Source organism: Vombatus ursinus, unplaced genomic scaffold (genome assembly GCF_900497805.2).
Source record: "Vombatus ursinus unplaced genomic scaffold, bare-nosed wombat genome assembly UNPS02015175.1, whole genome shotgun sequence".
NCBI lineage: Eukaryota > Metazoa > Chordata > Mammalia > Diprotodontia > Vombatidae > Vombatus > Vombatus ursinus.
The window spans coordinates 24,162,979-24,189,400 of NW_020954953.1; the positions used below are offsets into that span (position 1 = coordinate 24,162,979).

The window sequence follows — 26,422 nt, forward strand, 5'->3', positions numbered from 1 at the left end:
GTGCCTACACCAATACTTTTTACATTATACAGTTTCTGCCTCTCAAGTATAGCCTCAAACCCTGAAATAAGTGATTGATGTCACTGTTAACATTCTCTGGGGTCATTAGAATGTAAGCTCCTTTACAGGCAAAGACTGTTTCTTGTCTCTTTACTCAGCATCTCTAATACTTAGCTCAGTGCCGAGAAGATAGTAGGCACCTAATAAGTATTTATTGATTGACGTTTGAACAGTTCTAGAGATTGAGAGGTAATGAAGGACTGGAGAAGGACAAATACCTAATTTTTTAAAAAAGGAAATCTAATGGAGTCTGTAAACTATAGGCCAGTGAGCTTAATCCTTGATAAAATAATTGGAATATACTGTTAATGGTACATTAGCTAACATCTAGAAAAGGAAGTAGGAATCACAAAGAACCAGCATGGCTTCATCAAGACAGGAGTGAGAAAGGATAAGGAGTCCAGAGGGTACATGAACTAAAAGGTTCAAAAGAACCAAGCCCTCTCTGAGAGAAAACGCCAGAGGCCAAGGTTCATACAAAAAGGCTTCCGGAGAAAAGAAGGCATCCCTGGGAACAGGTTTCAATCGGGCAATGACTGCTGATCAATGTGCTAGCTAGTTTTGTTGCTGTTCTTGAGTTGTTTCAGTCGGGTCCAACTCTCTGTGACTCCATTTGGGGTTTTCTCGGCAAAGATACTAGAATGGTTTGCCCTTTCCTTCTCTAGATAATTTTACAGATGAAGAACTGAGGCAAACAGGGTTACACAACTAGTTAATGTCTGAGGCCAGATTTGAACTCAGGTGCTCCTGAATCCAGGACTGATGCCCTGTCTGCTGTGCCACCTAGCTTTTAGTAGTCACAAAACTGCAGCTCTGGAGAGGACTTCTCTAAAGGCAGTGTAGGGGAGCTAGAGGATTCTAGACAAGGTGAAGGCTGCTCCAAGCCAGAGAAGCAGGAGCTGACCCCAGGGGGAAGGAAGCAGGTCACAGAGGGGGACCTAGAATTGGTACCTGACACAAGACTCATCCAGCAACACATAAAACTATATTGCTCAATAACTGACTGAGATTCAAGGATTGGAGGATAGATTAGGAAATGACACTCACCTGGAGGTGAGACACATAACTATCATCTCATCATAGCAGATAAAAGACTAGTATTATTCTGTTCATTAATACACTGAATAAATATTTATCTTTAATTTCTTTTCTTTTCTTTTATTATTTTTCAATTGGCAAAAATTTGCCTCTATTCCTCCCCACTCCTCACCATGAGAATGAAGGAAAAACAAAACCCCTGTTACAAATATGCATAGTCTAGCAAAAAAAATTCTACATTGACCACATTAAAAAAAAAAATATATATATATATGTTACATTTCTGAGTCTTTCAGCTCTTTATCTGGAGGTAGGTAGTTTGTTTTATCATTAGTTTCTGGAATTATAAATATTTATTTTTATACGCTTATTGTTTTAACCTTAAAGAAATGTCACTTAAAGGAGTGGGCCTTAATATCCCTTACAGGACAGGGAGAAATAAATCAAATTCAGATGATCCCAGGGTTATTCGGGGTGGGTGCATAAAATCAAAACCAAGACCAAACTTGAGTCTTCACAAATCCTGAGCTTGGGTTTTGAAGTTTATACTCTGAAGATGTTTGAGGAGCCAAATAACACGACAGGCTCTATTTATTAAAAAACAAAAACAACAAAAAAATATGTCTCTGTGTCATGAAAGGTGACTTGGAAAGGCAAAAGGCTATAATCATAGTCCAGGTGGTTGGCACTCAGGGCTTGAAATAGGGCGGTGGCAATGGGAACAGAGAGGAACAGATGCATGGGAGAGAAATGATGCGTATGGGATCTATAGGACTGAGTAATGGATTGATTGTGAAAGGTGAGGGTAATGGAAGAATGAAAGGTAATCTTCTGATGCGGAGACACTCAATGAGAGGTTGTGGCACAGAGAGAAATAATGAAGCCAGTGGGCTTAGGGAGAAAGATAATGAGCTCAAGGTAACTTGCTATAAACAATGAGCAACATTAAAATCCCCACATTTTTGCATGAAATACAAGGTGCCTCAAATGATATGTTTCTTAGGAAGGTAGGCAGGGGTGGGATTCACGTAATCATCATTATGTTTATCTCGCTGTGTATCCAATCCAAGGAGTATCGATTTTGATTAATATCCCTGAATTCAATAGTAAGGGAATGACAAGTGGCCTGATTTTATTCAAACCCAAACAGAGGACATGGCTGATTTTATTTTTGTTTCTTTTTATTGTTACTTGTCTGGTTATATTAGAATAAATACAGGTATCACTTATGAGATATATCATACTATATATGATAAATATGTATATATATACATACATATATGGTGAAAGACATGATTTATCATACAAAGAACAGCAACATAACTAAACTATTAAGCTGTAGTTCAAAAAACTACTTCTTGGTTCTATAAGAAAATGGTTTTCAAATATCATGGTATCCTTAGACAGCTATGCATTTAAAGTCATTTTTCAATATCTTTGTTAATGGAAAGAATTAGTATCACACATAATACAAAATGACAAATCATCAGAAAATAATTTGTTTGGTTTTTGTACTTGTATTTTAATATTCTAAATGGATATTCAGAAAACATACAAATACTTCAAGCAAAAAGAAAAGTAAGACACACTGTAATGTCTCGTCTCAGGAGGGGTTCAGTCAGACACTGGCTTTCTTACACTATCTCTTCATTAGCCCATTTGCTTTCTACTTTATCCTAGAGATGGATAATATCAACTAGAAGACAAAGAATCAGCCTAAGTTGAATGACTTTTTCTAGTTGATATGTTTTTTGAGTTGGGGGGAAGAGGGTAATTTGGTAGTTTGGTTGGAAATGTCTCTTTGGGCACTAAGATCAAGCAAAGCTCGTTTTACTCTGTACACTAACAATGTTATCACCTATTTTGTCTTAGTAACTTTAACAATACTTCAAAAAAAAATTTGCCACAACAAAGCCATAATATTTATATGTGTGTGTGTGTGTGTGTGTGTGTGTGTATGTTTGTGTGTATAAAATCTATCCATGGCCAATCAAGCTTTGACAAATAGCTATGTAAAAACATTTAAAAATTCCATATATGTTCAGCCAGACGTATGGATATCACTGGTCCAATTCCTTCCATTAAGACTACCCAACTAAATGTATGGTCTTAGTGGCTCAGAGACATAAGTGGCTTGTTGTTAAGTTATTTCAGTCTTGTCTGACTCTTCATGACCCCATTTGGGGTTTTCTTGGCAAAGGCACTGGAGTGGTTTGCCATTTTCTCCTCCAAGTCATTTTACAGATGAGGAAACTGAAGCAAAGAGGGTTAAGTGACTTGCCCAGGGTCACACAGCTAGTAAGTGTCTGAGGCCAGGTTTGAAACTGGGAAGACGTGTCTTCCTGACTCCAGGCCCAGCACTCTGTCTACTGTGCCACCTAGCTGCCCTTTAAGTGACTAATCACAGCTAAGAAATATCAGAGGCAGCATTGTGAAAGCATGCCTTCTTGACTCCAAGTCCAACACTTTCTCCACTGCTCTGCGTGATCTCTTACAAAAATTTTTATTTTTTCCAGTCAGCAAAAATCCAGCCCTCTTCCCCCTCAACATCTCCATACTCTACCTCATTGAGAAATAAAGAAAAACAAAATCCCTGTAACAAACATGCATAATCAAGAAAAAAAAAATATCCCACATTGGCCATGTCCGAAAATGTTCACATCCATTTAAAATATGATGTGCTTTGTTGAATGCAGTGTTGATTTTACTCTATTTTATCTTGTTTTGGATGGCAGTATACTTATACTGGTACAGAAAACTATGAGTGAGGAGATGCCTTCTACCAATGCATATCAACACTTGCTCTACAACTTTGCATCTTAGATAATTACCCCCAGCACTGAGAAATTAAATGACTTGTCCAGGGCCACAGAGCCAATTTGTGTCAGATACTCAAGTCTTCCTGAGTTTAAGCCAGTTAGATTGCCTCTATCCAACATGCTATGCTGAGCTACATGTGATGTCTTAAATAACCTATTGCATAAATAAACCACCCTCCCTCGGGGCAGGTAAGTGGAGCTATAGTCCACAAGTTTGAGGCCTGGAGTCAAGAAGACAAGTTCAAATTTGGTCTCAGATACTTATTAGCTATGTGACCCTGGGCAAGTCATTTAATGTTTGCCTCTGTTTCCTGTTCTGTAAAATGAGCTGGAGAAGGAAATGGCAAACCACTCCAGTATCTTTGCCAAGAAAACCCCAAATGGGGTCACAAAGAATCGGAAATGATTGAAATGACTATACAACAGCAACCACCATAGGAATCACACATGTTCAAACTTATGTAGAATGTTACCATGTCAGAAGATATATGCTACAGAATACACAAGATATGTAGACAAAATATGAAAACCCTATGCAAGAACCCTAGACTGAACACACAGACACTCCCACTCCTCCCCACAACACCCACATACTCTCATTCACCAAAACCAAACCTGACAAGACTTTCACTATGATTCCCTCAGGCATAGTTCATATTCATATGTATTTGCTTGTCTGCCATTATGTAGTGCCTGTTTACCACTAGAGTCCTGACTTGAAAAGCTGTGGCAGATAGCAGATGTAGCAATTAATAACCTGTCAAGGCTGATGGATAGGATTAAAAAATTGTTCTCACATATCTCCTGTGTGTTTTTCTTCCCCATTTAGGGGCCCTGGGGGTCATCAAACACACACTGTTTCCCTGGAGAGCTATGGAGCTGTCTCATTAGTGTCTGCCTTTTGTGACACTATCACGCAGCCTTTGAGATGTTAACTCACCTGTTCTTCCCCAAGAATTCTGAAGTGATGAAGCTCTTTAATCAAGGAGTCTGGACAGCCAGCTGTTGAAAAGAAGAATTAATCTTAAAAATCATAGGCAATGTTTTAGAGGTAATATAAGTATATGTATTTTCATAACCATAAGAGGATCAGAGAATCATAAATATAGATCTGGGAGGGACATCTATTTCAAACCCCTCATTTTAGAGATGAGAAATCTGATGTCCAGAGAGGTCAAGTCACATGCCCAAGGTCACATTGGTTGTTAATGAAAAAGGCATGATTTGAAATAGGTCCTCTGATTTCAAATTCAGTGTTTCCTCCCACTTTACCACACTGATGGTCAGTCTTCTTGTTCTCCAAGCATACACATGGGCCTATCTATGCACACGTAGATACAAACATACTAAATGAACATTCTATAAAAGATGCCTTAGTTTTAGGATAGCTTTTCAGGGCGTTCTGTGATTCTGTTCATGTTCACCTCCTGGTCTATCACAGTTTCTGGTTTCTAGGTTGACCATCCAAAGATGTGTAGTCCAACACTGATCACATAGGCAGAGTTTGAGATTGCTATTGGGGGATGGGGAGAGTTCGGTGGTCTGACAGTGTTATTATTTTCACTATACAGCTCAATCACTCTCAGGGCCAGGGCCCTGCATATAATGCACATCAACAACTTTCAGTACCCTCTTTTGTTCTGCCAAGAGGCTGTGTGTGTGTGTGTGTGTGTGTGTGTATGTGTGTGTGTGTGTGTGTGTGTGTGTGTATACAAGCAAACCCAGTTTGCCTTGGGAAGGTGGGAAAAAGTTCCCTAGCATTCTGAAGTGACAACTTCCTCTTCTGATCTCATCGGTCATTAGGTAAATCAACCCTGCTCTTCAGTGATGGTGAGCACTCATTCTTCACTCTCTACCCCCTTATCCCAACCTACTAGCTCCCACTAGCTCCCATTCCAAGAGAAGAACTTGACTGTCCAAATACTCTCCATTCAGGTCAGGCAGTGTAATACCAGATATTTAATATGGGAATCTGGCAACCTGAGGGAAGGGATAATTTCCTTTGGTAATAACAATCAGAAAGGATTAAACTAATTAATATCCAATTAAAACATTTACTTTTCCATAGCACTACAGATATTTTAAATCATCACTAACTGTTGGAATTCATCTTTGAAAATAAATTAAAACAATGTCAGAATATACTTCAAAATGCTTTATCAACCAAACACTGAATGGCTAACAAATTTTGGCCCCCTACCATAGGATATCATGTCTAAGAGACAGCTCAAAATGCTAGTCTCTTCTCCCATGTTCTATAGGCCCTTCAGCAAAGGAATCAGGGTATTGTAATCACAACAGCACCTAATAATAGCATGTTTCTTTTAGGAAAAATTGTTATGAAACATTCCCTCCAGAAGCTTGGGATATATTCTGCCATAGATACATATAATGCCAATGGGAAGATTTTACAGAGAATTCAACAGCGGCAAGGCACATGTATTCAAGGGACTAGTGGCCCAATTAACTCAGGCCTCTAGCACTGTATTTCCCTGAAGTTCTTTCTCTCCTTGTATGAAGCTCCCAGTACAGACTAGCATCTCTTGTGGATGTATTGCTCAGAACCAAGGACAGCTCTTCAATCCCACTCAACTCTCAACTCAAGACTTGTTCTCCCTCAAATCCATAGTTGGCTCTCTTCTCTGCAATCAGTCGTCCTATTTCTTGAAACCACTTCCTCCTGGGAGTCACTCCCTTTGTGTGTCTGAATGAAAAGGAGATGCACCTGCTCTCTTAACTGTGTTTTAAACTGACTCCCCAAATTGTTCAACTCATAGGGTGTGTCCCTTATTGAGTTTGTAGGTTCAGCTCCAAGCTTCCTATTTTAGAAAGCCCACTCTTCTGATTGATGCCTTATGTGGCATACTATATCTATGCAGGCTCCAGGCATTCTTTACTCTTTTTATCTTTTTAGTAGCCACTTTGTGCATACCCTACATGGGATCCAGTACTGAAACCATAATCATTCTACCAGAATTCTCCTGAAAAGAATGTGTCACTCTGCTTCCTAAGGGGTCCACTCACTATCCCAGAGGTTCCCAAACTTATTTGGCCTATTGCCCTCTTTTCAAAAAACATTACTCAGTGCCCCCCTGGAAATCTACTTTTTTTTTAATCCTTTAACAGTTTTTTGTTTTTTTTTGAAAATTTCCACTTCAAAAAGTATATAAACTTTTTTTAAAAAAAATGACACCTTAAATTTAATAATTTATTATAAATTTGGTTTTTTATGCATCGAAATTTTGATGATGCAATATTGGTTATGTAACCATGTAGTATCGTATTATAAACAAGTTATTACATGCACGTATTCCTGCCGATGCACACTGGATTTCCTGATAATGTGCGACATGCTTGCTTGCCAACACTTACTTCTTAAGACCTGTCAGCAGAATTGACCACTTATCAATTATAATTTGCATTTTGTGGGTTTATTTGGAAAATAATGTAAACACTACATTTAACTCTGCTACACAACAGATGAAACATGTACAAACGGTTTTTCAAAAATTTCTTCTCTTCTTTCCTTATGTTTCTACTGCTCCCTTATTTTTATTCAATGCCCACCAGTTGTACCTAAGGCTACTTCTGCCTCCCCACCCCCAGAGTGTTCTAGCACCTCCAGGAGGTGGTACTGCCCACTTTGAGAACCTATGCACCATCTCTATAGTTTTACAAACCTAAGTATCTCTCCCTGGCTATTGACCTCCTACATGTGTTATTTCCACTATTAAATGTAAGTGTCTTCAGGGTTGCCTTCATTTTTTATTTGTATCCCTAGCACTTAGCACAATGACTGGCACCTAGTGAAGGCTTAATAAAATGCGTTTTCTTTTTCATTCATTCAAACCACCTACCATTGTAATACAAGCTTATTTCTAGATTAGGATAGGAAAAAGGGTAAGGACTGGACCTGTGAATTCATCAATACAGGGAATTCCTGGGTGAGGATACTGCCTCTGCCAATATCGGTCAGCACGTTCTCCAAATCTTACAGTATTAGAGAGTTGCCAAAAGTACAGAGAGGCTAAGGGAATTGTCCAGGGTGACGAGGTCAATACGGATTAGAGCCTGGGCTTGAACCCAGGTTTTCCTAGCTTCAAGATCGCTTTCTATTGATAATGACATGCTGCCTCTCTCTTCCTATATTACATAGGATTTGATGAAACTATGAAGATTTACTAAGTACTGATTGATTAATTACTAATTACTTCTAAGTACCAATCTTATAGAGTAAGGTCATAGCCTACATTACCAATTTAGTTAACTGTGCTGCTTCTGAGTTTTAGATAATATAAAGAACCTAAAACAATACATAAGATATTGGATCAGAAGTCTTAGAACTGGAAAGGAAATTAGACATCATCTAGTTAATGCCCTATTTTCACAGGTGAAGAAATGGAGACTCAGGGGCAGCTAAATGGATAGAGCACAGGCCCTGAAATCAGGAGGACCTGAGTTCAAATCCAGCCCCAGACACATAACACTTACTAGCTGTGTGACCCTGGGCAAGTCACTTAACCCCATTGCATAGCCAAAAAAAAAAAAAGAAAGAAAGAAAGAAAGAAAGAAAGAAATGGAGACTCAGAATCAAGAACTGAGTTGCCAATAGTCACATAGGAGTAAAGTATAAGAGAGAATTTGAACCCAGATCTTCTGAATCCAGTTCCAGTGCCCATTATTAACAAGAAGGCTCATTTGCAGAAGCACATTCACCTGTACATTAAGGAGCCCACCTCTGATGATGTACTCAGTTTCCCTGAACTGTAAAATGGGGATAATACAGCATCTACTTCTCAGGGTTGTTGGTGCAGTAGATAGAGTACCGAGCTTGCAGTCAGGAAGACTCATCTCTCTGAGTTGAAATCCAGCCTCAGACACTTACTAGCTGGGTGACCCTGAGCAAGTCACTTAACTCGTTTTGCCTCAGTTTCCTCATTTGTAAGATGAGCTGGAGAAGGAAATAGCAAATCACCTCATTATCTTTGCCAAGAAAACCCCAAACGAGGTCATGAAGAGTTGGATATGACTGAAATGACTCAACAACAACAAACTTGGCACAGTGCCTGGCACATAGTAACGGGTTGATAAATGCTAATTCCATTCTCACCTCCAAATACCCCTTCCCCCTTCCCATTCCAAGTAAGTTTAGTGAACTCTTGTCAATACACTTCTGCTTCTTTTAATGAGTAAGGAAGCAAATGTCCGTACTTCTTGATGAGGAAAGGAATCTAAATGGTGAATCCAATACAAGGCCTTGGAGTGTTCAGCCATGTGACATTAGATTAATGACTGCCATTAATAAGAGTTTGCTGACTTTTAATGTGATAGTTTGGCTTTTGATGGCAGTAGATATTTGGCAATATAAGATTTAAAGAGCAATATGCATTGAGGTACCAACCTCACCCCTGAAGCCTCTTCTAACTTAGCTCTCATTGCCCATCAGGGAGACCAGGGAAGTAGGACTTGTTTCAAAGCCCAGGAATGCTCTCAATGCAAGAAACTGCTTCAGAGTCTTTGAGACTGCTCTGGACACCTTTTCTTGACCTGCCTTGTTTCCTGTCTTTCTGATTTCTAGCTCTGGCCTTCAACCTTGATTTATGTTTCTCTTTCTGCATTCCACTGCTGTTGCCAGGTTTTATAGGTGACTCTGCTGTGCAGCATGGCCAGGCTATGGTGAATCAGCTTCAGCTGGGTTAGTATCAGTAGGTATACCCCTCCCCATGTGGAGCCCCTCCTCAGACTTGCCACCAGTCAGTTGGGCCCAAGTTTATGCATAACTTTGTTATTCTAGGCCTGTTCACACTGCTCATGACAGCACAATTATTGACAAGATGGAATTTGGGGGGAACTGTGGTGGAAGGGAATCCTGTCTTGTGACTTTATTAGCCTAAAGAATTCCTTGGTTGGAAACTTCCTTTACCAAAAGCAACTCATCTATAACTTATAATCTCAGAAAGTTGCCTGAAGTCTCTAAGAAATTAAGTGACTTTTCTGGGGTCTTATGTTGCATCAACATATTTATTTCGTACATACATATTTATATACTCAGAATATATGTAAGCAGCTGGGTAGCATGGTGAACAGAGCACTGGACTCGGAGTCAGGAAGAGCTGAGTTCAAATACGACTTCAGATATTAGCTGAGTGATCTGGTCAAGCCACTTAACTGTTGACTGCCTCAGTTTCCTCATTTGTAAAATGGGAATAATAATAGCTCTCACCTCCCAGGGTTGTTATAAGGATAAAATGAGGTAATATTTGTAAAGTTGTTTGTAAGCCTTAAAGTACTATATAAATGCTATTACTAGTATCATATTATTATCATAAATTAATTATTAATCACTATATGACTATTATAACTTCCTCCTGCTAATTTTCCTGGCTTCTGTATGTCTCAAACCCTCCCCCCCACAATTTTTACAGTATGTCTTTCCCAATTCCTCTTAATTCTATGGCTTTCTTTCTGTTAATCACTTCCTGTATAGCTTGTATATATTCCTGTATATAACTTGATATGTATATTTTTGTATACATTGTATATATTTGTTTGTAAGTTGTTTCACTCATTAGACTGTAAACTCCTTGAGGGCAGGCACTGTCTTTTGCCTAACACATAGTAGGTACTTAATAAATATTTACCGATTGATTATAATTGTTGTTGCTGTTGTTTTAATACATGTTGTCTTCCCTCATAGAATGATACATTGTAAGCTCCTGGAAGGCAGGGATTATTACTTTTTGTCCTTGAATCCCAATGTGATTGGCACATTGGTTGGTACATAGTGGGTACTTAAGAAGTATTTGCTTGCTGGATGGCCACAGCTGGTTTTCACTCTTCTTGACTTCAAAGCTAGCCCTCTATCCAATATACCAGTCTGCCTCTTTAAGGACACTAGCAATCACTAAGTATGCATATATATTAGTCATTAGATCATGAAATTAGCAAAGCATAAAAATCATAACAAACTAATGAAAATACAGATTTCTATATCTAGAATGCCACACTACTGCTAGCAGAGGGTGATGGAAACTATATGAGAATATATACAATGAAGGAGATAACCTAATATAAAGTTGAAGGTATTGTAAGAAGATTGTCCACAAGCAGGTAGCTGTTTGTAAAGTTAACCCTAGAAAAAGAATGCTAAAACAAATCTTTAGATGCTTGCCGGATAAGAACTGGGGAAGATTTAATGATTTAAATGCTGCATTATGGCCATTTGATTTTGTTCTTGATTTGGAGGCAGGGCAATCGATGTCTTAAAGCTGTGAGGAGGCAGCTTAGCTCTAACAAAGGCACTGGCTTTTCTTGCATTCTGAGACTGATTATAAACAGCATATCAAAACTGAAGAGCTGAGTCTTCTGTGTTGGTACACTCCTGTTATTCATCCTTATACTGTGGCCATAGAGCTCTCTGTGTTGGTAAAAGAGTGTCAGATAGCCAGCTGGGACATCACTGTGACCAAAAAACAATGAGGAGTTTAGTTACCTCAGTGAAAGTCAATAAACATTTATTTGTTGATGCTGTTGTTGAATCATGTGTGACTCTTCATGACCCCGTTTGGGGTTTTCTTGGCAAAGATACTGGAATAGTTTGCCATTTCCTTCTTCATTTTTCAGATAAGGAAACTGAGGCAAACAGGGTTAATCTACTTGCCCAAGGTCACACAGCTTGTAAATATCTGAGGACAGATTTAAACTCATGAAGATGAGTCTTCCTCGTTCCAAGTCCGCACATTTATTTAGCACCTACTATTTGCCTAATTGTCAGGCAGAGACTGTGAGGTGGTGTAGTAGATAGAGCTCAAGGCCTGGAGTCAGGAAGACCTGAGCTCAAATCCCACTTCAGACACTTTTTAGTTATGTGACTCTGGGCAAGTCACTTAACCTCTGTCTGTCTTAATCCACTGGAGAATGAAATGGCAAATCACTCTGGTATCTTTGCCAAGAAAACCCCATGGACAGAATTGGCATGATGTGGTCCAAGGGGTAACAAACTTTGGACATGATTGAATGACTGAACAACAATTTGCCAGGAACTGCGCTAAGAACAGGGGAGATACATAAGAAAAAGAAATAAAGTCCTTGCTCTCAAGGAGTTTACAATCTAACGGAAGCATTTGAATCTGGAGGAAGTACTGGATAATACTAAGTCCTAGGCACTGTACTAAACACTTTACAAACATTATCTCATTTAATTCTGACAACAACCCTGTAAGGGAAATGCTACTGCTATCCTCATTTTACATCTGAGGTGACTGAGGTTAAGTAGTTTGCTTAGGGTCACACTGCTAGGTAAGTATCTGAGGCTAGATTTCAACTCAAGTCATCCATATTCCAGGTTCAGTGTTCTATCCACAGTGCCACCTAGAGGCTGGTGGCTTCTTATATTATGATGGTTGTCTACATTTTGTGAATTCCTGGAGGAAAGTCTCAGGTACTAAGATAGAGAATATAGACGGAGAGATAGACAGACAGAAAGAAAGAGAGAGAGAGAAAGAAAGAAAAAGAAAGAAAGATAGACAAAACATAGATTAATAGAAGATGGATCAAATAATTATGCATTTATTCTTTGCCAGGAACTATGCTAAGCTCTGGTAATACTGAGTCTTTACCCTTAGAGTATATGTTCTACTGGGGGATGACAACAACTTTAAAAGAATGAATAACTAAAGATGGTGATTCAATTGTTTCCTTACTGGTCTCCAAGTTTCACATAATTACAGAAGTATGCCTTTAACTTGTTATGTCAGCTAATATTTTACAATTTGAAGTGACCCAGCAATTTAAACCATGATATTGCAGAAGACCGCCCCCATGTCATCTCCATCAAGTAAAAACAGTAGTCAATAGAGTCCTCTGAGTTCCACAGGAAAATAGTATTTAAATACCCATAGTTTCCAGGACAGCTAGATATTTATATAGGCCACATAACACTCAGCAAGCTATAAAATGATAGACTGCACATGTCTTGGGAGTATTTTGTATCTCTACCACTTAGGACTGTGCCTGGCACATAGTAGGCAACTAAAGAATGCTTGTTGATTGCTTGAGTGAAAAATGTAGAAAGGGTCAAACATCAAATGTTTGTTTGAGTGATTTTGGAAGGAGAAGTGAATACTTGAACTCTGGAGATTTAACCTTTGTGCTGATTGCAGTTTTAGTAAGAATAAGAAAAAAAAAGAAACAGAAAACTCTAGTACTTCAGAATTCACATGAAAGGATCCTGTTAGAACAAAGCTAAAAAGAGTGTCACATAGCTCAAAGAAAACAAACATCTTTAATAGAAGACTAGGTAATTATCTGAAACACCTGGTGAGTGCAATGGAGGAAGATTAAAAAAATATATGAGAAAGGATAACAGAGTATGGTGAAAAGGGAGCAGTTGTAAATTGTCAAGAGATTCAAGAACGAAAGCTTGGAGGGAAGTATCTGCTTAATTTCGGGTAGATGAAAATCAAAGTGAGGAAACGAGAGTTTAAAAAAATGCTTTGTAAAGATGTACTTAGCAAATAGCAAATGCAGAGATAATAGAGTTGTATTCAGGATGTGGAGAGCAGGAGCAGGAAAGAAGAGGAAAGGGGGGAGAGGAGGAGAAGGAGGTGAAGGCAGAGGAGGAAAAGGGGAAAGATGAGGAGGTGAAGGAGAAAGAAAAAAAGAAGGGTGAGGAGGAGGAGGAGAAAGGGGAAGAAAAGGAGAAGGAGAAGAGGAGGAGGTGGTGTTAGATGTGGAAGGAGAAGAGAAAGAAGAGGAGAAGGTGGTGGAGGAGAAGAAGAAGGGGGAAAAGAGGAGAAGCAGGAGCAGGAGGGGAAGGTGGAGTGAGGAGGGAAGGGGAAGGGGTAAAGGAGGAGGTGGGGAGGAAACATTTTGGAATTGAAAATGTTAAGATCTACAGGAACCAAGCAAAGAAAGAAAAGGGAAGGATACAAAGCTAATTTAAGAACATCTAAACGTGAGGAAAGTATGGGTTGAGTGGAAAATACACTGGATTTGGAGTCTGGAGATGTGATTCCATCATTTACTTCCTAAGTGACTGGGCATGTCACAGCATCCCTAGGATTCAGCTTTCTATAAAATGAAGAGTTTGAACAAGATGATTTCAAGATGATCCTTTCCCGTTGTAAATCTATGATCCTATGAGGGTACTAAATAGTAAAAAGACTTTACTATGCTTATTTTTTTTTTAATATACTGAGAAACTTGGTTGACACATTGAATAATGTCACTTGTGGCTAGATGTTGTAATGGGTAGAATTCAAATACTATTGTAGAGACTTACTAGCTATGAGGCCCTAGCCTAGTTACTTTACTTTTCTCAGGCTCAGGTTTCCCCATCTATAAAATGGGGATAACAGCATATACTTGCACTATATACCTCACCGAATTGTTTTCAGAAAAACATTTAATAAACCATTAAGGACTATATAAATTTGACTTACCATTGTGATTGGCATAATTGCTAATAGCATCTCTCCCACAAGGTCATTGTGAATATCAAATGAAATAATTAATATATATATATATATAAAGTACTTTGTAAAACTCAAACACAATATAAATGTTAGTTATCATTATTATGACATAACTTTATTAGCAGAGGCAAAAACAACCAAACTAGCAAATAAGATGACATTTCCTCTTCCATCAATGATGGAAGAGTGTTCTAAAGGGATGCCATTAAAATAACGCCCTAACCATTCTCTCAGGAATATCATGATGTAACCTAGAAGCAATAACAATTAGGCCAATCACAATGGTAAGTCACATCTGTATGGCACTTTATGGTTTATAAAATATATTCTGTGAGGTATGTAGTGAAAGTATGAATTGTTATCCCCATTTTACAGGTGGGAACGTGAAAGTAAGAGATTAAATAACTTGTCCAGGTTCTCACAGTTAGTAAGCAGGTACTTCAGGCTTCAAGTAGAGGGCATCTTTTCATTGTCACATTGTCCTCCATGCCTTGCTTGGTCTCTAGCACTGACATAATACTATTTTGCAAAAAAAGAAGGAAGAAACAAGTATTTATTAAGAACTTACTGTTTGTCAGGTACTGTGCTAAACAAACAGAGCCAAATAAATGAAGGTGGATCTTTGAAATTATAAATGACTGATTCTCTTCCTTGCTACCACCTATAGTTCACATGAATTTTTCCACTCATCTACTCTTGTCCTAGCGTAGAGGAAGTGGTTAGTGCATAACTAATGGTTGTTGAAAAGGTATTACTTAGAAGATCAAAGAGAAGATACAAAATCTTTGTAATTTGAAGTAATTTGGTTTTTATTTCTATAAAAAGTAGTTAGATGTGTTGAAGTTATTTAGAAATGCCATAAATGAAATGGCTTGGCATGGAAACTAGCAATCCACAATGCTACCTGGAACACAGAGTCATGTTTTTTCATTGATAGGGCCAGAGCACATGAGAGCTAGAAAGAAACTGAATCCAAACATTTCATTTTACAGATGAGGAAACTGAGACAGACAATGGCTTTTTCAGAGTGCCTATTGTTAGCAGGGAAGAGACAAAAAAGTAATAATTCCCAATAGGGGCAACTGTCAAACATGAAAATGAAATAAAATAACTGGGAATTTCATAGACCCACTGGATGAGGCATATCCTCTGTGACTTTCATCCTCTCACAACTATTGCTGCTGTCTCATTTAGTAAAGTCCTTCATAGAGAATGCCTTTGTTTAAAAGATAAGTAGCTGGAGAAGTAATTGCCACAAGAGCTACAGTATTAAGAAATAAAGGTCAAATGCTGAGTCACCATAGCTGGCATATGAAGAAAGTCATTAATTTGTTGACCTCATCTGATGATTTACCAAGTGAGAAAACCGTGTCTTCTTCCGATGTAGAGGGCACCACTCCAGAGGCATTTGTGATTAATGTGGTGGTGACGAACACAACTGTCTTCTTTAGCCCCATCAGGATTAGCAGGTCAAAACAGGCCATTTGCCATGCAGAGAGGGAATGCAAAGCTCTGAACCACATGGAAATTGTTCAAGTAAATGTAATAGTCCTTTTAAAATGACATGTAAGTAGGCATCTTATTTAGTTAGCTGAAAAAAATCTAATTTTAAATTTATTTTTAAAATTGTGTCAGATAATATTAAGTGCCTACCATATGCCCATTTCTTCTACTGTTTGTATACATTGTTTCTTCTATTATATATATATATATAATATATATACACACATACACACATATGTACACATACACACCAGTACTACCAACACACAAATACATACACACTTACACATTTACATTCATCTAGCATATTTAAGGCTATGCCAAAGGAGGGTTATTTCTCCTTAAGAACTATACAGTAATAGCTGTATTAATGAAAAGAATGACATGATGATATAGTCCAGTTGCATACTCCCTAGCTGACTAGGAAATTTCTATCTATCTATCTATCTATCTATCTATCTATCTATCTATCTATCTATCTATCTATCTATCTACCTATCTATCTATCCATACATCCATCCATCCACATAATGTATGTGTATTTATACACATACATATCTCTATCTATAAGACTTAAGTGCTTACAATGTGAAAGGTATGTGTGTGTATAGTAAGTGATAGATGTAGGTGTTTATATCTGTCTATATCCCTTAAGGTTATCACAAATAAAGGGATTTTCTATCATACAGATATATTACATATAATAATAGTCTTCATCCATAGTCAATCACTAGTACAAAGAAGAAGGTATACTCTCATATCTCTTTTTTGGACTGGCTAATTTTTTAAAAACGACCTTTGTTCCCATATGATTTATTAATCACTATATAACAAAGTGACACAGTCAAATTTATTTATTAATAATAATTCTCATTTATATAGAACTTAAAGGTTTAAAAGCACTTTACATAATTATCTCATTTGATCCATATTATTATGGCCCATTAGGTGCTATTGTTATCCCCATTTTCCAGATAAGGAAACTAAGGTTCTTAGAGTTAAGTGACTCTTCTGTTGTTGTTGTTATTTGGCTTTTTCTGTTGTGTCTGACTCTTCATGACCCCTTTTGTGGTTTTCTTGGTAAAGATACTAGAGTGGTTTGGCATTTCCTTCTCCAGCTCCCTTTACAGATGAAGAACTGAGGCAAACAGGGTTAAGTGACTTACCAGGGTCACACAGTTAATAAGTAAGTTTCTGAGGCTGAATTTGAACTCAGGTTTTCCTGATTCCAGGCCTGGCACTCTATCTGCTGTGCCATCTAGAGGTGCAAGTGACTCTTCTAGAGCCACACAATTAGAATATACCTGAGCTAAGATTAAACCCAGTCCTTCTAGACTCAAGGTCTAGTGCTCTATTTTCTGTCACAAACAATATGGACTTGATAAGAAAATGTTCGTTTTAGGTTGTCTGAACAACCAACTTAAGACTATATGCCTATTAATTAGAAATAATTAAAAATTCAAAATGGCATTTTCTTAGAAGAGTATGCTTATGTTTTGAAAATGTCTTCTCTTTGAACCACTTAGAAGATGCTAAGTTTCCAGTGGAGCTCGAGATGTATCATCTCAAAGGCAGGTCTAAGCCTACATCATGAAATGGGCCACTAAGACAGAATAACAATTAATCAATCAATCAAACAAAAAAAAAAACAAACCTCTAAATCTGAGTATTCATCTACTCATTCCATATTCAAAAGGAAAAAATATCCTATTAAGCTTATGACAGAAGAAACTATTAACAGTAGTTTAATATACCTTTGATTTAATCTTCTGAGTCAGTTGTGACAAATAGTAGGAATATTTCTTGAAAATATAATCAACAAATAGATGATTATGGTGAATAATCTATAGTTTAAAAAACAAATGTACCTCAAAGATATTAGAGTCCTGAAGATCAAAACTTCTACTTAACCATTCCCAAGTGACTCAATCTGTGATGAGATGATTATCCTTTGGATTCCTGGTAGTTCTCTGGGATATCTGATGCCTTACCTCCAACCAGGTCCCAAACTGCTTATTCAAAAACTGAACCACCAGAATTTTGGGGGGTGGAGTGGGAAGGGAAAGTGTTTATGTGTAATTCCAAGCATAAATACCTACTTTCCGAGATCAAATTAAGTTATTTTTAGAATATCGTTTCTGAAACTAACAAGCAAAATGCCACCTGGTCTTCTCTTTTGCCTCTTTGCACAGATAGCAAACACTTAATTATATAGCGTAGTGGGGAGAGTAAGGTGTAAGAAGACTGGCAAGATAGGAGGATACCAGGTTATGAAGGGCTTTCAATGCCAAACAGAGGATTTTATATTTGATCCTGAAGGTAACAGGGATCCACTGGAGTTTTCTGAATTGGGGGTGACGTGGTCAGAACTGTTCTTTAGGAAAATCACTTTGGTGGCTGAATGGAAATTGGATTGGAGTGGGGAGAAACTTAAGGCAGACAGACCCATTGGCAGGCTATTGCATCAATCCATGGGTGAGTGATGACAGCCTGCACTTGGGTGGTGGTAGCATCCACCGAGGGAAGGAGGCATATTCAAGAGATGTTGCAAAGGTGAAATAGACAACAGATTACATATGGAGAGTAAGAGATAGTGAGGAGTTGAAGATGATGCCTATGCTGTGAGGCTGGGAGACTGGGAGGATGGTGGTACACTTGACAGTAATAGAGAAGTCTGGAATGGGGAAAGAGTTTGAGGTAAAAGATAATGAGTTCAGTTTTAAGCTTAATATATTGTCTGCTAGACATCCAATTTGAGATGTCTAATAAGCAGTTGAAGATGCAAGATTGGAAGTCAGCAAAGGAGTTAGGTCTGGATAAGAAGATTTGAGAATCATCAGCATAGAGATGATAAGTGAATCCACTGAAGCTAATGAAATCACCAAGAGAAATAGTTTAGAAGAAGAAGAGAAGATGGCTCAGGACAGAGCACTGTGGGATACCCATGCTAAGCAGGCATGACCCAGATGAAGATCTAGCAAAGATGACTGAGAAGGAGTATACAATATAATTATATAGGAGTAGTAATACAAGTAGAAAGAGAACTAGGAGAGAGTAGTGTCCCAAAACCGTAGAGAAAATAGTACATCAAGGAGAAGAGGAGGGTGATTGACAGTGTCAAAGGCTGCAGAGAAGATGAAGAAAATTTGGCAATTAAGACATAAGTGGTAACTTTGGAGAGAGTAGAGGAAGTCAGAGTGTAGAAAAGAATGAGAGTGGAGGCAGCTGTTGTACATAAGGGAGAGTGACTTTGGAGAGTCTGGAGAGAGGTGAAACAGAGTTTGAGAGAGATGAGGCAAGAGAAGCAAGTTACAAACACTGGAACAGCCAATGGAATCTCTGGAACTCTAGAAATGTCCCTTGATTATAAGTGCCTACAACCCTACAGGTTTCTAGGAGTGAACTTCATTGGTGAAATGGTTATCATCGTGGTTGAGCTGAGGTTTTAAATTGCTCTTGAGTTGAAGAAACCATTTATTTGTGTGCATCGTATTGTCTGCCCTCATCTATATTGCTTCTCTAATTTGTTTTGCTGCTTAACTTTTTTTCTAGCTATGTATGTGAATCTTTGTCTAACAAGTGCTTGCTTGGTGGAAGGGAGCTAAGATGGTCAAGAGTTATCTATTACCCTACAATGTAAGTGTGTGATAGAAGAAGCTGCCAGAGAGACTTAATTTTTAAGATATTAATCTGATAGTGGAAATGATAGGCTATGCAAATATATAATCAAACTCAAAGGAATCTGTTTATTCTATATGCACATCGTATTAACTTATTTACATTTATGTTGCCCCTCCCCAAACATTAAAATGTAAGCTCCTGGAGGACAAGGACCATTTTTATTTATATGCTCAAATAAAAAGTAATGTATACTTAGCATAGTAACTGGTACATAGTAAGCACTTAATAAATGCCTGTTGATTGATTTAAACATTAAATATTTTTATTAGACACACATGAATAACTGAAAATAATAGGAGCTGATTTTCTTGTCTGGCTTGGAGAATCAACTTCATTCCTCACAATGTATAATTTCATTTTATCATAAAAGATCCAGTATCGAAGATGGATGTTTCCTTGAACATTTTGCAGTGTATGTCACTGACAACACAGAAAAAAAAACCCATTGTGGCTTTATGAGCCCAGACTAGTTTCACTTAGTGACCCATAAGTAAAACTCTGTTTTGCCATAGCAACCAATCTTAAGAATCCCAGAAAATTGGCTGTTTAATATTTTAACATGTTTAATTTTTAAGTGCAAAATATAGCTAGAGTATTTCACAACTATACATGCAAGAAGCATTAAAAAGCCCTCTTTTTTTCATTTTCACATTGTCAAAATAAAGTCAATTTTCAACACAGTTGCTGTTCATTTTTGTATAAAACACATATATGTGGCTGATTCAGGTTTTTGGACCATGATAACGATTCATTACTGAACAATTGATTGGCTTACTGAACTGTCAAGTTGATTCATTTGAGAGAGTCATAATAACCTGTTGACTATGCACCCTACTTATTTTGGTTAGAGAGCTATTTAACTAGGAATTTTTGTTATTGGAGCAAAGTTCTCAGTGATAACATAGAAGGCAGTCCCTCAGTGGACAACAGCTGGAAGAAGGGGAAATAGGAAGGGCACAAAAGAAAGAAGACACTCTGCCATTGGTCCAGCAGTCTCAGCATGGAATCTCCAAGAAAGGAAGATAGCTAGAGAAAAGAGTTTGTCCCACAGTATTGTCTAGCCACCCTGAGAATTTAGTGGGAGAAACCATATGAAGATGGAGAAATTACAAAGGGGTAGGAGATGGGTGTGACCCCTGTAGTACAGTAGCACCAGGAAATTATCTCAAAGAGACAAAGGAAATGGGAAAGTAGCTCTTGCAACCTTTTGGGAAAATAGTGATGGGCAGAAAGTTGTAGGTTCACCACAGAATTAATGTGAAAGGTGATCTATTTGAGAAATGGGAGGGACTTTCATGTTTCACTGGGGAATGCAGGGGGAGGAAGAAGGGGAATTGGTAATGGAGCAGGAGATGTTTGGAAGTTTTTCAATGCCACCATTCCCTACAAGATCTGGGAATAGGAGGCAGCACCAGAACTTCTCCCTTTACTGAATTCCAACTGTACTTAAGAGTTTTCTTATAATAATTCAATTCAATAAACATTTACTATGTGCCTATTATGTGCTAGACACTGTGCTAAACACTGAGGATACAAATATGGAAACAAACAGCTTACAATCTAATGGAGGAAAGATACACAGAAGGAAACTTTAAAAGTGGGGGATGGGAGGTATTTAACATGGGGGCATGAAGATAGTGGAGTCAAATCCAAGGTGCATCTGGTAGGAAATGGTTGGACTACTGACCGTCTGAGCACTATTTAAATGGAGGTTTGGGGAGTTTTTCCTCTGCCCTTTAGTTCTTCAGAGGGGCATAGGCTACTGAGGGTATATACTTAAACCACTGTATTACACAAATGTATATGTATTAAGATTTCATCTCCCCAACTAGATTATGTCTAGAGCACAAGACCATGCCTATTACTTCGTCATATGTTCAGTGCCTTGTTCATAGTTAGTACATTTATTCTGTCTCTGTCTCACTGTTTTTCTCTGTCTTTCTTTCTCTGTCTCTCTTTCTCTGTTTCTCTGTCTCTATTTTTCTGTGTCTCTATCTGTTTCTGTATCTCTCTCGTAGATTACAACCTCCAGGCTGACAAAAATTATTAATTAACCTGTTCTGTTAATCATCCAACTCATATTTCACCATTTTATTCATGTGGATAAGGCTAATAACCATTGAATTAATTGTTATATGTCTATGGAAAAAATGTTCATTTTCCTCATCTATGAAATAGGGCTACTTTTCCCACCTGTTTTCACTAGGGATACTATAAACTATAAAATATTATAGCAATTGTTAGTAATAACAAAAATAATCAATAACAAGTATAGGATAGAATTAATGAAGCCTTTTATAATCTATGATAACTATTTTTTTTTCAAATACTCCAATGAGCCTGTGATCTCATCAATTTAGGAGGATAACAGATTATAATCCTATCTATACCTGCCCATTCTCCATGCGTCTACTCCACAGCCTCTGAAAAGTTCACTGCAAGTAGTCTCCTTTGTATAGGGCAGCTAAGTGATACAATGACTAGAGTGCCAGGTCTGCAGTCAGGAAGACTAATCTTCCTGAGTCCAAATCCAGCCTCAGACTGTGTGACCCTAAGCAAGTCACCTAATCCTGTTCGCCTCAGTTTCCTCATCTCTAAAATGAGCTGGAGAAGGAAATGGCAAACTACTCCAGTATCTTTGCCAAGAAAACCCCAATGGAGTCACAAAGAGTCAAACACTACTGAAATGACTGAACAATGACAACCACAAAACTCTACTTTGTCCTGGAAGCCTTCTTTGATTTCTCCCCACATCATAATGGTACCAGTGGAGCACTTATCATCATTCATTCATGTATTCATTTATTTATACCATGTGACTATCTCATTTTCTCTTTTTGTCACACAATCCTCTGGTTATTATGTTTCAGATTGCTCTCACCCACCATGTGTCTTTCCATCATCCTCTGCTAGAGCTCATTTTTGGTTCTAAGGAGGCAATGGTGTTTCAGGTCTCATTGCCAAACAGCGATATGCTGATAATGAAAAAAATGGGCCTTAGATATTATGGGAATCTTGGAGTCAATAAAAATGCCTTGCAACTTCCCAAAGCAATCTAGCCTGCTCTCCTCCTCATTCTCAACTCTAGGCCAAGATTACTACCCATGAATATTGTCTGTTCCAGATGTACATACAGTTGGCCTAAGCCCCATAGGATGTTCATTCAAATATATATTGGAATTTGGGAAATAGACATTCTCCATCCACTTGGTCTTTCCTGTGCGGATAGACAGGCCAAACTCTTTTGAGTGATTATAGATCTCTTCTAGGAAGCTCTACAACATCTTGGGACATTATATAATCAAAATAATACTGGGAATTCTCCCTTAACCTGGATTCTAAACTGTATCTCCTCCATTTCATTAACCATTAAGTGGTTAATACTTTTGGAAAGCAGACATCTCCCTGTTTTATGACTTCCCTGATTTTTATTATTAGAAGGTTATTGAACAGAGTTATTTCTGTTGCTGCATGTTCCAAGGAATTTAGAATGATCTCAATTATGGATGGGAAACACCTCTTTGTAAGAAACTATAAACTGGCATTTTGTATATCAAAGTCAAATGCTTTTTTTTTTTTGGTAACAAATAAGCACATGGCATCTTATGGTCTTTCCATCTTTCCATCAATTGTGAGATGGTGAAGCTGTAGCCCATTGTCGAAAATTATGTTAAAAACCTGCTTGCTCCTTATTTGAATGCCGTCATCAAAGATTCCCTCCATTCACATAAAGATGATTCAGAAAAATTTTGTATAGATAGACAAAAAGCATATTGGTCTACAGTTGTTGATGTTTTTTTATCACATTATCATCATTGTTATTTTATTATTATGCAATTCTTCTAATCTACAAACTGAATAACTTTGCCAATTAAAAACCAAACATGCTGACCTCAGCTATTAGTCAAACCGTGTTGTCTTAGTAATTATAATACCTAAAAAAAAATTCTCATAATCAGTCTAATGATCTGTTTCGAAATTTTAGTGCTTCAGCATCATGCTTAGGGAGACAACATAACATAATGAAAAGACTGATGGAGCTGGAATCAGGAAGACCTAGGTACAAATTCTGATTCTGACGCTAAGATTTAAATAATAATTCATGGATGCATAGGTTGAGATCTTTGCTCGTAGAAAAATTTCTCATGAATATGAAATACTAAATCCTTAATATCCTGATATCAAGTTGAGTGGCCAGCATACAGTTTCTGAGATTCACTCTTACCCTTTCTTTGAAAACTAGAATAATATTTGCCTATCTTTACTCTTCTAACATTTTTCATGCTTCATGATTTCTTACAGGATAGTGACTATGAGATTACATCTGCAAGTTCCTTTAGTACCCTTGGGTCCTAGACATAGATGGAGATTTCCACTAATTTAAAATAGCCTATCAGCTCTTTTACTTTCTCTTTTACTCCTGTAACTCTTTTACTTTAATCTTAACCTACAGTTCTCTTTATCTTTACTATGTCTTTTTAAAGACCATTCTTACTGAGGAAGACACAGACAAAATAAGAATTAAATAGGACCATTACATCATTTTCTCCAAGTATTGTCCCATCACTTTCTTGGTCTCCAAAGCACTGAACAAAGATTTTAAAAGTTCTTCAACATTTTTGGATACTCTCAGCTCATTTGAGTCTGAAGCCTTCCTAAAAGACAGTTCTATTCTGTTCATATTACTATTTCATATTCTCCTTTGTTATTTAATCTTCTAGCTAGCCTTTATATGCATAATTTTAAAAATATGAGCTCATCAAAGATCTCTCCATGTAACTAACCACAAATTGCCCATTTTCCTATTAAAAAGAAATAAGGAAAATTTTTTAAAAAGCACAGAAAAAAGGAAAAGTTCAAAATACATGATGTTATAAAGGTAACTTTGAAAGTAAGACCTATTATTTCAGTAAATACTGGTAATCAGCTTTTATTTTCATCCTAGTCCTTAGATTCCAAATATATATTTTGTACATTTTATAATTTTCTGCTTTATAAATATAATTTTCTATCATTATACTATTTTATAATTAATTCAGGAAATGCCTTAGGAGAGAAGATTTCCCCTAAAGTGGCTCATTTCTACACAGTCTGAAAGCTATTAAAAAAACAAACAAGCTAAAAACAACTTTTGGGGGACTATTTCACTTTGAAATTTCTGCAAAAGAGTTTTGCTGACTCTTCACAATGACCTTACTAGGAAACAATGGGAACTAATTTGGAAAATATATTCCATTTAATGGAATTAAAAAATACTGATTGTCAATCACTTTTCTTTCCCTTTCAAATTCCTTGAAGATCATCACAGGGCAATTGTGGCATCTATTCACTGGGTTCACAGGAAAACCCTGAGCATTGGAACTCAGGATAAAAATGGAAATGGGTTTTCAGCTCTCTGATGTTCTATTGGCCCTTGCCACATGACAACATAATCTACAATTTGCAGATTTCTGCTGTTGAGTTTGGAATGCTTTGAGGATTAATTTCTCTCTTGATTATAACATGGGATCCCTAATGTAGGCCTGACAATTATAGTTACCTTCTATTCCTCCCTGAAGTCCAACTTTAAAAAGGAAGCATGGAGAGAGATGAAATGACATTCAAAAGAAAGAATTTAATGATCCACTGTGATCAAAGACAATGAAGAAAAAACTACAAACAGTTACTTTTAATCACAAGCTAAAACAGTGGATTGAGAACATCTGTAGGCTGGTATGGCAACAGTGAATAGGTTTAATAGGATTCTTTCAACTCAAGTTAAGCCAGGATGATGGGAGTCTATATATTTATATATATATATATATATATATATATATATATATATACACACACATTTCTGAAATAGCCATTTGTGAATTGGTCTGAGAGTCAAATATTATCCAAGGATAATTCGCTGAGATCTCTTTACTAAATACCTGAATTGAAAGTGACCAGTACAATTTGACATTATCAAATCTGAACTCTTTTTTCTTCAAAAAAAAATAACAACTCTACCAAGTGTACCTTAATTTATTTATCTTTGGTGATATTCTTTTAATTAAGTAAGAAGACCAAAGAATAATGTGTTTTTTTTCCCCGTCCTAACATTCCATTATATCACTAAGGTAACACCTCTAATGGAAGGCCCAGAATTATTCAGGCCAACTTTTTAAATCATGTGGATGAATTTTGAAATAATCCTTCAAATAAACAAATGAAAGAAATTAAAATTCAAGAACGCTTAAGCTGACTTTTAAAAAACCATGTAGCTCTAAAAAAGAGGTCATTCCCGTGTCATTACTGTTACTACTAAATATTTGAAGAAGTCATACTAGAGCTTGAAATAGATACAGTTAGAGAAAATATGATAAAATGATAATTTATAGATTTCTAAGACACATGGTTCATTGGAAGGAATGACACAAAATATTATTTATACCATTTCCTACATACTGACATAGTAGTGAATAACCAGTGAACTACTCATTGAGGCCTTGAGTATAAGCCCCAAATGGAGAATGGCAAACCCATGTCTTTTTGTAGCTCGTTCTTCCCTGGATTAGTAATTTGCTCTCAGAATTATTATATACACTTTGTTAAAATAATAATTTAATAAAAAACAGAAAAAAATTTTAAAAGATGAAACAAATTTTATCTCTTCAAAACAGTCCAGAAAAGACACACATTGAAAATAATTTTTATGTCTTAAAAACTTTGACTACCATAACAATTAAAAAAATTGTGTGGACAATAATAGGCAACAACACAAATATATCTTCTGTATATGTGGAAATGTTTGTGTTTATTGATGATTATGTCCACAGTAAAAGGAAAATTTAAAAACATCGTTTCATTAATGGTAACAAT

The 26,422-nt window shown here is 37.1% G+C and overlaps 1 protein-coding gene across 1 annotated transcript in view; it reads right to left on the reverse strand.

The window, feature by feature from the left end:
- The window catches only part of LOC114031408 (E3 ubiquitin-protein ligase parkin-like), a 1,837,436-nt gene that overhangs the window by 321,007 nt on the left and 1,490,007 nt on the right, over window positions 1-26,422 (reverse strand). The window contains exon 8 of the mRNA XM_027846470.1: window positions 4,858-4,919. Within this exon, the coding sequence (XP_027702271.1) occupies window positions 4,858-4,919 (62 nt within the window). The remainder of the gene's footprint in view (window positions 1-4,857; window positions 4,920-26,422) is intronic.